Source organism: Diorhabda sublineata, chromosome X (genome assembly GCF_026230105.1).
Source record: "Diorhabda sublineata isolate icDioSubl1.1 chromosome X, icDioSubl1.1, whole genome shotgun sequence".
NCBI classification, from domain to species: domain Eukaryota; kingdom Metazoa; phylum Arthropoda; class Insecta; order Coleoptera; family Chrysomelidae; genus Diorhabda; species Diorhabda sublineata.
In genome coordinates this window covers 35623771-35636500 of record NC_079485.1, presented here as the reverse complement: position 1 = coordinate 35636500, position 12730 = coordinate 35623771, and the positions used below count along the sequence as shown (strand labels likewise).

At 32.2% G+C, this 12730-nt stretch overlaps 1 protein-coding gene across 1 annotated transcript in view; it reads right to left on the bottom strand.

Moving 5' to 3' along the window:
• The window catches only part of LOC130450990 (tyrosine-protein phosphatase 99A), a 471371-nt gene that overhangs the window by 111292 nt on the left and 347349 nt on the right, over positions 1-12730 (bottom strand). Inside the window, exon 4 of the mRNA XM_056789764.1 lies at positions 2650-2828. Within this exon, the coding sequence (XP_056645742.1) occupies positions 2650-2828 (179 nt within the window). The remainder of the gene's footprint in view (positions 1-2649; positions 2829-12730) is intronic.

Here is a 12730-nt window from a genome sequence, read left to right as displayed (position 1 = left end):
ACAATTTAATATTTGTTTCCCAGCAACTTTTGTATGTTCATTTGGACGTTTACAAAAACTGAATCTTCCTAATTGGCATTTTATGTGAATTATAGCCGTGCTCTATTCTGTGTGACTTTAGATTATAAATTGCCTAATTTTATTTATGTATTTATGCCTATTAGTTTTAAAATGAGTCTAAAAGCTTCGCAAGTGGAGTTGTTAGAGTAGTGGACACAATGGCTATGATGGGAACATTTGTGATATTTTGTATTTTTTTTGTCATATTAATCAGTAACCAATATGCGAGGTTAAATACGTTTTATGTCATTAAGACGAGATAATACGATTGGAAGGCATAACATGATTGTCATATTTGTGAATATAATTTTAAACACAATATTTACAAACCTTGAGATACTTTCGGTATTTAAGCGAGGTAACTAAATTTGCTATGGTTCTCGATTTCTCATTTGCGATCTAGTATCTTAGTAGAAAGTTCGTAACAATACCCATTGCGACATCGTAAGTAATGCGGAATACAATAGATTATGGTCTCTGATAATAGAGTAAATGCCGTGAGTTTATTCTGAGCATCAGCTATCATAATATAATCTGTAGTTTTGAATAGAGCTGTAAAGACATCTTTATTTCGATTGATATGATATGGTAAATTGCTAGAAATATTACACATTTGTTTTCCAACAAAATTCGAAGCATTCTCATATTAAGATTTCCTTCTTCAAAACCACTCTAATGATAATTTTATTATTTCACTGCTCTAGTATTACAAGGGTGTAACAAATCTAGAAAATTTGACATTGTAGGATAACATAGTTATATATGTATAATAAGGTATATATAGAACCTTTCAAATCTACAATCTATGTTAAACATACACCCACTCAATTTCACTTTTAGTTTATTTTATTAATATTTAAGAATATCAAGGTATCTGCTGCAACACCCTTGTATACTAAGAATTGGAATCCGTGTCATCAAGGAAAGGCCAGGTAGAAAAATTTTAACAAAAAATATTGCTTGAATAGATTTCATTTTGAATGTACTACAAAACTGATAATAATAATAATTAATAACTTTATCAATACTTTATACCAGCATCTGTTATTACTCCATAATTTTCGATCAAATCAAAATACTCTGAAGACGGTACAAAGTATCGAGTTTTATCAAGAGTACCTTGTTACTGTAAAATTAAATGATGTTTAAGTTCACTTGAAATTTCGCTTAGTAAATCTAATATTGAAAAAGTTATGCTCAATACTAATTTAAAATAAAATAATAAAATTTCAATACAATGTTGCTACTAGTTGCGGCAAATTCGTAAATAATGTGTATATTTTTTTTCGTCAATGCCCTTTATCTTGATACGGTGATAAGGATGGCGGTATGGAAATTTTTTGCTGAGTCTGTGTGTGTGTGTGTGTGTGTTAGTTATACATATATGCATACAACTTGTAATGGACTAAATATCAACAAGTATCAAAACCACATTTGTAGTGTTTTTGAATGCATGCGCTATACTTCTAATACCCACGTGCTTTTATTGAAATCGATTCAGTCTGGAAATTATCTAATTTTCTTGTATTTTGAACCACTTAATAAACCCGTTGTTCTGACTGTGTTTAAAGTGGTTTATGTTGTTGTGTCGGAGTGATTCATTGAATAAATCTTTTTACATTTGTGTTGGAATCATATTCAGAAGTCTACCGCCTTTTTGATGACTGACTTTAGGACCTACATGTGACAAAGGATAAGGTCGAAGCTTCTAATAAAGACAACACCAACGGAATCTTCTCCTTTGTGATGTCGTTAAACGGATATACAGACAGTATGAAAGATGTCTGCTTAATTTTTTTAAGGGGAGCAATCTCGTTATTTGTTAATGGATTGATGAACCGAACGGAACAGAGGCTATTCGTAGTTAAGTCTATAAGCTGTATTGCTTATTTATTTCAACAACCTTACATCTGTTCTAGTTGCTCACAAATTTCACACGCAATAAAATAAGAATATTCCTCAGTTCGATCAAAAGTGCTGAATATGCATAAAAAATAATGATCATGGTCAACGCTTTGTTCCACAGCTCCAACACTCACATTTACACTTTCAAAGATCGAAGTTTGAGTGTAACTGTCAGTGTTGATGTAGTGGCTATAAACAGTGTATTTCCAATGTCGCTAAAACTAAAAAAATATTTTGTGCAATCAAAATGCTTCTGCTTCCATAAGTCTGGAACAGTTACAGTATGAAATCACACATCCAAAAATTGAAAGTGAAAGGTGATTTGTTTGGCGACACATTTGAAAATTTGCTAAGAAACTGTGTTTTACTTGATTTGAAAAGAAAGGTGAGGATATGGAAACTTGGAATCCTTTCTCAGGATATCTTTTATTCGTAGAAGAAAAGAGATTATGAGTTTACTTGGTGACAATACTTATAAGAAAATAAGGTCAAAAAATTGTTAAACACCTATGGAGGTGTAGCTTATGACGAAAATAACATTTGTTGAAAAAGTTAAGAAAACTGTATGAACGTGACATATTATTTCATTAAAGAAGGGAGTTAATCAAGTGATATTCCCTTCTAATACTTCTAATTGAATAATATATTTTATCCACATTAATACTCATTTATACTAAAACTTACCCTCTCTAAGTGTGACCATATAATACGATGGTTTACTTGGTTGACTCATACCCATAGAATTTACTGCCATTACTCTGAAACTGTAGACTGTATAAGGATGGAGACCAATAACTTGGTATGTTGTGTCATTGCTTGGAGTTTTTATGTCTTTGTCGTCCCATTCGCCGTCCTCTCCCACTCTGAAACAAATACAATATTTATTCAACTTGTTACGGAATTTTAATTACCATAGAAAACTTCGAAATACGTGGGATGCGAAAATGTCATTTACTATATTTTATATCCATATGAGTTTTCCGTTTCAATCCAATAAGTCAATAATATATACTTTTCTGGGAAAGGAGTTGAATTAACTTATGAAGTATTGTTTGTTTATCACTATCTCAGGATATACTATGTTCCTTTTGCTTAGAAATATTTATTGATAAATTCAACAGCTCAAATACAATAAAACTTCTTTCAATATATATCAAAACTATTTCAACGTTATTCGTCAGTGACTGAGAGAGAAACACGTTGGTATCATGTTGTAATTTTTATTATTTTTATTATCAAACCAAACTTCGTTCGGTTTGTTATTTGTGTGTGTGTTTTTAAACTATTATTTATTATTCAATTTTCGGTTTAGGTTACTATTGGAGTATTTTTTTAGATTTTTACATTGTAATTTGTATTCCAAGTAAGGTAGCCAACAAGTGCACACGCATTTTGTTTATCTAAGTCAAGTAATTAACGTTATTGTGAGTGCCAATTCCACACTATATCATCAGAAAAAATAAAAAGTTCTCCAGTGATACAGCAACATATCACGTAAGGACACCTGCTTTCTCCTATATTTCAAACTTCAGTGTACTTGGCATTCAGGACTACTCGCAAAAATAACTAGAATAAATAACCAAAAACACATCTTTATTGAAACATCACTCATTCTATAACACAAAATCATATGTTGAATATGTTGATGCAACTTTAATAAAGTCTCCTGTACCTTAATTTCCTAAACCTGAGCAAGCATAGGAAATATCGAAGTCAAGAATTTTCAACATATATATATATATATATATATATATATATATATATATATATATATATATATATATTTCTTATTTCTTAGACCTTTTGATATATTAATGCATCTAAATGTTCTTGATTTTAAGTCTCTTCTGTTTCAAAATTAGTTTTTTGATAATTTTTAAAGAAAGATAAATTGACTTTTAAACTTTTCTCTAAGTTTTATCAAAATATGATATTGACACTGACAATTCGCTTATTTATATTGATCTATAGATGACCTTCATCATGAATATCAAAATAAGGATAAAATCAACTTAGAACTTTGTTCCAAAAAGAAAAATTAATTTTTCCTTGGTTTCCACATTTCAAATATATTAAATTTAATAGGAATTGATTTTAGGTGTCTTTTTTGTATTTCAGTTTAACGTGCCTCGACAGCGCTGGTCATTGGCACACAAAAACAATCATAATTTAAATACGTTTAAATTAAATAAAAATAAAATTACAGTTAAATACAGTTAAATACAAAAAATAAAATCTGTTACAATGTATAAATTAAATTATATTTTGTTGTACAGGTTGGTGGCTTTAAGGACCTGCACGATTTTCCTTATTTCCGTCTGGCAGTTAAGTGTCTCCTTGAAGTTGGTTTTCATATGTTGATATGCGGTAGAATATTCTCTGCAGTCGGTGAGGATGTGCTTAACAGTCACAGGAACTTGACAACTTCGGCAGACAGGACGACTTTCTGACGACATCAAATAGCCGGGAGTAAGTTTCGTCTGGTTGATGCGAAGTCTTCTTATTGTCACAGCTTCTCTCCTATTCAGAAAGTTTAGGGAAATGTGAGAAGTAGTTGGGTGGATTTGATGTAGTGCTGTAGAACTCTTGCTCCATGTATCGTGCCAAGATTTTTTAGTGAGGTGTTTGAAGTTAATCTTCAGATCATTGGCCTGGGAATTCAAGATGATTTTTTGTGGCTTCTTTGGCATGGCGATCGGCACATTCGTTTCCAGCAATTCCAGTGTGCGATAGAAGCCAGATGAGAGAGACTGTTATATCAAGAGCAATGAGAGTTTGGTAGGTGTCATGAATGTTTTGGACTATTGGATGGTTGGTGAAAATGGTTGTGATTGACTGTATGAATGAAAGAGAGTCAGTACATATGGCGATATGTTTATGGGGAGAAGAAATATATTTGAAGGCTTGAAGGATACTATATAGTTCACCAGTGTAAACACTACACGTCGAGGGTAAGCGGAAAGAATTTATGAGTTCATGTTTTGTAGTGACTGCGCAAACCCACACCGGATTCAGCTTTGGAGGCATCCGTATAGAGAATTAGGTCGGAGGATTTTTTATGCATAATTTCCAAGAATGCTTTCTCTACAAGAACGCTACAGGATTCGTGTTTATTGTAGATGGTTAGTGAGGTATCTACTATGGGAATATTTTTTATCCACAGGGGAGAACAAGGCAAAGAAAGTGGAAAGGTCAACGAGAGGTTGGTATTTTGGAGTAGAGGTGTGAGCAATTGACGGATTGAATTTACAGTTGTTCGTGAGTTGTTAGGTACGGAAGTGGTGGTAAGTAGCGAATGGACAGGATTAAAAGGATTGGAAGATACTTTAGCAGTATATGACAGTAGAAGAGTCGTCTTTTGTTTTAAAATTAGTTTTTTTCAATAATTTTTGAAACCTTGATAAAAAATTGATGTTTTTTATGTGTAAGGGTAACAATGTGATTGCTTTTATTAAAATAAATTTCACTATTTCTAATTTTCTAATTATTTCTAATTTAAAAAATTCAACGTCTTGTTATTTATTAACCACATGACTCAATACACTTGTTTAAAATTTTTTGTTGTAAAATTCTATATTTTACATAGGGAATCGTCCACAGAAATCGTTTGGATTACTTTGGAATCACCTTGAATTGATTAGTTTGTTTTCTGAAAGGAATGAAACTGTCTGCGTCAAGAAAATTTAAATTTCAATTGCCGAAAACATATTTTACATGAAACCAAACATTGGCGAAAATATGGTTTGGTGCGTTATCGTGATATACAAACAATAATCTCCGAGGGTTTTGTCATGAATTCCGCCACCATTTCCTAAACCTTAGTTATTTTGGTTCGGTTAAAGATGATGGTGTCTGGATAAACCGATGCAAATCTTCAATTACATCTTAATTAATTTAACATATTTCACCACTCATATTATACGTGCTGAGTATAGATTATGTGTTCGCTAATTTGATTCATTTTAAAAATCTTGAAATAACCTTGAGATAACAAAACAAAATGGATCACTAAGCAACCAACAGACGCTCTAACTCAACCAATCAAAAGTCCATGGTTTGACGGATAGAGATCACGTTTTTTAAATTTTTCTTTGAAATAACAAATTTCAAATTTGAGTTCACTTCTTCTAATAGTTTTTTTCTTACAATGTTTGAAAGTTAAGAATATAAATATCCTTTGAACTTTTTTTGACGATTAAAAAAAAAGGATTGTTATTGCTACAACATTGATAATTAAATGAATAAACCATCATTAACTGCTATGCAGGTTCCAAAGATGGCCGTACAAACATCAATTAAACTCAACGATCAGGATGTCTACAATAAGCGTTAACAGCAGACAACATAAAAATAACTTGACAATAATAATGAAAATACATAAAGTAAGATAGAGAGATATAGTACACCTCACGAAAATATCGTGAGGAAGTAGTTAGAAAAATAAACATTATTTTTGAGCATTCACAATATTCTCTTTAAATGCGATCTGCATTTCCATCACTTTTTGCATTAATATATAAACAGAAGATAGAAGCCTATTTTAACACAAAAGAACAATGTAGTTTTAGAAATGGCATACAAGGGTTGAAAAAGTATTTGCCTTATCAACAAACCATATCATTGAACCGAAATTTAGCAGAATAATGTTTTTCTATTTACTAAACCAAGGTGATTGTTCCATAAAATCAATTACTTATTGGAACATAGTGGAACGAGATGTCTCACATTCATAAGAATAAAATATATGTATAGGTATTACTTAACTAAACGTACCACCTTCCTAGGACCGTGTTATACCATAACTACTTGATAGTAAAATGTACTATAGACTATAAAAGGCTTAAAACTAAAAATATTTCATAGAGATGGGAATGATGTATTTTCTATAACTATAATCATTTAATAATTTTTATTAGATATATTTTATTCATTTCTCAATGTACAATTTTTTTATTTTTTTTTATTCATAATATTTGAAGGCATTTAGATTATGTGTGTTGGCGGAATGCTAATATCACAAAAATATTGTTCAACTTCAACGAATACAAATATTTTTAACTGACATATATATAATAAATATGTTATCAATTCTATCAATATGAATACGATCCCTGAACAATTTTAGATTCGTGTTTCTGTATAGTCAGATTTATAACATTTTATTAATAATAACAAGCCAATATGTAACTGGTAAGAAAATTTTTATATAACTCAGCAATATTTGCTTTATTAGTAATTGTTGAAATTGAACTTTATATGTAGGTTTTCAGTTATAGGCTGAAATGTAACTTATCTTTGAAGTTGATCTCTTACCAAACAAAAGATTGGGCTTGTGATTTGGAAAAATTGAGAAGAAAATCCAAAATTGAGCAGTTCTTGTTACAATAAAAAATTTTTCATGAAAAAGCCTACTGGAAGGAGTTGAAGAATTTTCTTCAATCATTATGTAGGAATGAGTATCTTAAGAGTCATTCAGTTTACTTCAAAGTGATTATTATTTATGCAATAGTTTTAAAAAATAATTATATCTTAAATTTGTCACCACATTTAGAAGCGATGTGAACGTTAACCGATAAGGATAAAAGCACAAACATGTAAATAAGTTATTCAATTTATTGAAATCGATCTAGATGTGGTGGAAGATTCAGTAGGAGCTAAAGTTTATTACTAAGCTCAAGACTGGGTGTTTATATCAAGAGATTGGTTACTCTATAAGTGTATTAAAATACCTCGTGTCCAATGGTCACATAACATGTTGATTGATTTAAGCAAATCGTTATAAATATGCTGCTAACGTTTAATTTTTTACAATTATTCTGATTCCTTGATGCTCACTTATAGCCTAGTGAAATATCATCATTGATAATTTTCAATAACGAACAGTTTATAATGTCTGAGTTATGTCACAATTCAAAAATGTGAAATTGTAATCACATCTCCTTCTCACAGTCATTGTGAACTAATTACTGCTCAAAAACTAAATAAACCTTATTGAATCACGAGAATATTCATCATTATAAACTCAAATTACTTTCGAAGCATCCGTTTTGAAGTGACAGAAATAATTTCCATTTGCACAAGTGAATTATTACAGAAGAGGCCTACATTTTCTGTTTCATTCACTGGTTTGGAATCATTCTATGGTATATTAGTATATATCCTAGACGAAAGCTGAGAGTTGGATTCAACGTTTAAGTTGATATTTAATAAGCATTTCGATCCTATATAGTGTTCCTAACAGAGAAAATAGGAGTAGCGATAAAAAAGGGTATTTCGTGACAAAAATCACAAATTTCGTATCCGTAAAATTTAACAAGATTGTATCTTGCTTTTTACCAAATTCTGAGTATACATGCAATTTAGCAAATGAGTGTCTTTCAAAAAAAGTATTTTGACTCTTTTTTGATCTATCACAAGCTTATGTTCATATTTTCACTAAAAAATATTTCACTATAAATGATTTTAAAATGAAATGTGAAACAACCAGGCACTGCAATACTTATGCCGGAACGTATTGTGCAGCTGTTACATAACTCTCGATATATCCGCCAGTTTGCATTTGTTAGAATATTTAAAGAGTTCTCGCTATGTTATTGAAAACAGTGATCGAGAAGAATATACAACTACAGTTTATACTGCTTCAAAAATGTGTGGTATAAATTCTCAAAGCAATAATAAAAGCAGTTTCAGAACCGCAAAAGGAATAAACATATTTCGTGTAATGAATGAAAATGATTTTATTGAAAAAGTGTTCGTTGGCAAAACCACCTTTTCCATTAGGCAGTTAAAAAATAAGTAATTTTGAGTGTTTGCAAAAAATGAGAGATGGTTCGATCAAATTTCTTCTTATCACATTTGAAGATTCGTCTCTTGTACATTCCTTTCAATTACTCTTTCAATATTTTTGAATTTTGTTTAAATTTTTCTACGGTATCTTATGGAAATCAAAAGAGATGACTATGTTCAGATACGTTTACAAAAAGTTAATTGTACAAACAGATAAACATGATTAATTTTTGGGTTAATAAGTTGATTCCTCGCTGTGCATCTCCATATGCAGCATCGAGTGCACATCTTTGATTTAAATATTACATCTCTATATGTTTACCGTTCTTTTTTTCGTCTATTTGTTATATGATTTTTAACAGTCGTAAATGATTTGGAGTATGTTGACTTTATTAGTTTTCAAGTGTTTTCATATTACAATAATCATTTTGAGTGTCAAAAATTGTAGCAAATTTCAAGGAACAATTTTTTCATGAAAAAATTGATTTAGAACACAATTCCTTTGTTGCCACCCTCCTTATATTCAATTATATCAATCAAATTTGAGTATGATGGCAAGTAAATGGTTAAAAGGTATCACAAAACTAATAAGCCGTGTCACAGACCAAGAAAGGCTAAGGTATGATAGTTTTAGGTATTACATATTGCTAGTAAATTACATTTACTACTCAGGTGTACTTTACTAGTATGTCTAATCTTGTGTGTTTTGTAAAGTGAGAGAAGTCCACCGTATAATGTTTTAATTCAAAAATAATGCGATCCTATAAAAAGTTGACGAATCTGATGAGACTTTTCCTTGATCCACCCTGTATATTATTTGATATATGTTTATACTAAGCGAACTATTTATTATGTGTGACATAAAAGGATACATTGCAAAAAACAAATCCAAGCAATCACTTTATCCGTCAGCCAAAGCTGTATGGTTAAAGCACAAAGAAGGGAAGCAATTGTCCCAAATATCCTTCATTTAAACATGAAGTAGATAAAAGAAAAAAAGCTACGTAGAAAAATGTATTTCACACATTCACAGAAAAGCTCTAGCTACAATTGAAATTTGTTTTCATAGTAAATATTGCGATATTTTCAATTGTTCGTAATAATTTTCCACCAGTTACCTAGACAAGATGGTGAGTCCTTATTCCCTTAGTAAAGGCGTCCCATGTAATTTACCAAAGACTATTGTTTTTTCACTGCTCGGCTCTCCTTTGTTTTTCCGAGCTCAGCGTAATTGACTCTATCTGTTGAAGAAGGGATATTCTGTCTGTGCGTCTGTGTGTTTCATATAGAGATTGGGAGCAAAATGTGTCGTCAGAATTTGGTTTTGTGTCAGGGAGTTTGGGCTCAGAAACATTTCCATTTCTCTGTGAGACTGTCATTAGGTATCACTTTGCGGAGCAGGCATCTTGCTATACAGTTTTTCTTTCAATTTCTTCTTCTTTCAGCATCAACAGCGGCCGTGCTGGAGGCGATGAGACCTACTACTTCCTCCTATATTTAAAAAATTCTTCATTTTAAGCGTAACTACATACAGTAAGTTCCAATTTCTGCTTCTATCTCACTACTCCGCCATTTTCTTCCAACGAAGGATGTAGTACTGTTTATAACATTCTATCCATGTCTATATGCTCAAAGAATTTGTCCTTCGTATTTACATACATAGTAAATGATGTGATGACGGTTCATTCAATGGCTTCTTTCTGCTTGTAGCAGCACTAGCTTCAGCTGCTTCCACGTGGCAGAAAAGCTTCGGGACAAGCATTCTATACATAGAGAATAGTAATGGTATTACGTTGATGACTGATTTAAGCGCAATATTTCACTCCATCTAGGCCAGAAACTCTTCTGTATTTCTTTTTTTTTAGTTGCTCCTTTGCAATCAGCGCAATCACGCCACTTTATTGTCCACGGAAAGATATAGTTTATGATTTTGAGGAAACAAACCCTAAGCAATATTTTTCAAGATCTATGGACACGTAGGGGAAGGCATGGGTAGACTTTTCAATCGGGTCATCACTATTTTGTATGACTTATACCCTGGGTCACCCCCGACTTCTTTAAAAAGCTATTGCCAAAACTGTTCCTCACTGCACTAGATAGTTTTGAGTCTATAAATTGCCAAGTTTAGTTTATTACACTCAATATGTGCTAGCCTCTTTCGTTTATTACACTCTTTACTGAGGTTGACGATTGATTTATTCACCAGTATAATAGTGTTGACGTGTAACTTCTATGGAGACATAGAGGCATTAAAAGTTTCACTTCAGCACAGTCTCCATTAGCGGCAAACGTCAAATGCAAACTTATAAGTTATAACTTATAAGTTTCAACAAATAAAAGATTGATGGCATAATTGCTAGATATCGTGCTAAATAAGTTCTAGCTCAAGCTCATCCGAAGGGAAGAGTATTTTTTTTATTTCAGATTATAGTTGCATCAACCACGCAGGGTTATCAGCGTACAACGTATAACGGTGTGATTGCACAATTATGTAATTTACATTTCATTTATGCTAAATTTTGTTGATAATATCAATCTCTGTTAGATAGGAAATAATACTTTTAATGTCACAGTTGTTCCCCAGCATTCGCTCCAAAGACTGACATAGACCATGATCCCGTCTTTTTTCTGCGAACTTAGGACACTCCACTAGCACATGTTTTACCGACACTTCAACTCGGCACATACATTGTTTTCCTGTCCTATCAAAAAGTGTTCATGAGTATACTTTGTATGTCCTGTTTGCAAACGTGATAGGATCACCTGGTCTTTCCGTTGTTTCGGGTTGTTCTTCCAAAGAGTGACTGACATCTTAACCTCTGCTAATTTGGATCTGCTCCGTCGCCAAACATTTTGCCAATTTTCATGGTCTGCTTTCTTTACGTGAGCTTTCAAGTCTCCATGTGTCGTTGAACTTTCCTCTTATGAATTTTGGTTACTGAGGGCCTCTCGAGCGATCTTGTCAGCACTTTCATTACACGGTATTCCGATGTGTGCGGGTACCCACAATAGTTTTAGCAATCGGTCTTCCTATCTTAGCGTGTGTATTTTTTCTCTTAGAATTATACTGAGTGGATTATCTAAATATACCGATCGTAAACTGTTGATTGTGCTCAAAGAGTCACAAAACCGCTTGAAGAATGGTGTGTGTCACTCCTGGATATACTGTACTCTGTTCTGGTAGTCTGAAGCCAGTATTTGAAATGGGTGTTACAATTGCTGCCGATTTGAGTGTAGTCTTGGTGTTCAAATAATATAGGCCTAAAGTTATTGAGTATGATTTTGGAAAGAGTTTCGACTTTGCTAAAATATGCTAAATTTGTATCGATTTGAGGGATGTCGATCAACCAAGGTGGTATATTGGATTTATTTATAGGGTACACTTGTCAAAAGGTAATTTTTAGTTCATGTTTGTATCTATTAATTCGTTCATAGAAATGTGCTGTAGTTCGTGGTTTGTCCTGATATATGGTTAGGAATCGATGAGCGTGAACGTTTTGATATACAGGATTATTTTCGTTCGATAGAATGTTCACAGCGTAAGACAGGCTGATGTATTGTCTTCTCAAAGATAGAGAAGGTTCACCGGATTCGTTGTGCTGGATTTCAAATGGGCTCGTTCTATATGCTCCTAGAGATAATCTTATTCCTGAATTATGTACAGCGTCTAATATTCTCAGTGCGGATTTGCGGGCAGATGCGTAAACAATGGATCCATAATCTATTCGAGATCTGATGAGAGCTTTGTACAATGATAACAATGATTTACTATCTGAACACAATGGTAGTTGCTTAGTACTTTCATCAGATTAATTCCATTTTGGCTTGAAGTTCTCAGATGCTTGATGTTGATTGTTTTCCCAGTTGAGCTTTTGGTCCAACGTTAAACCGAGGTATTTTATTTTAATCACTGACTGTATGTCGATATTGTTTATTTTGATTACGGGGACAGGTGGATCCGACTTTCTCTAGAAATGAA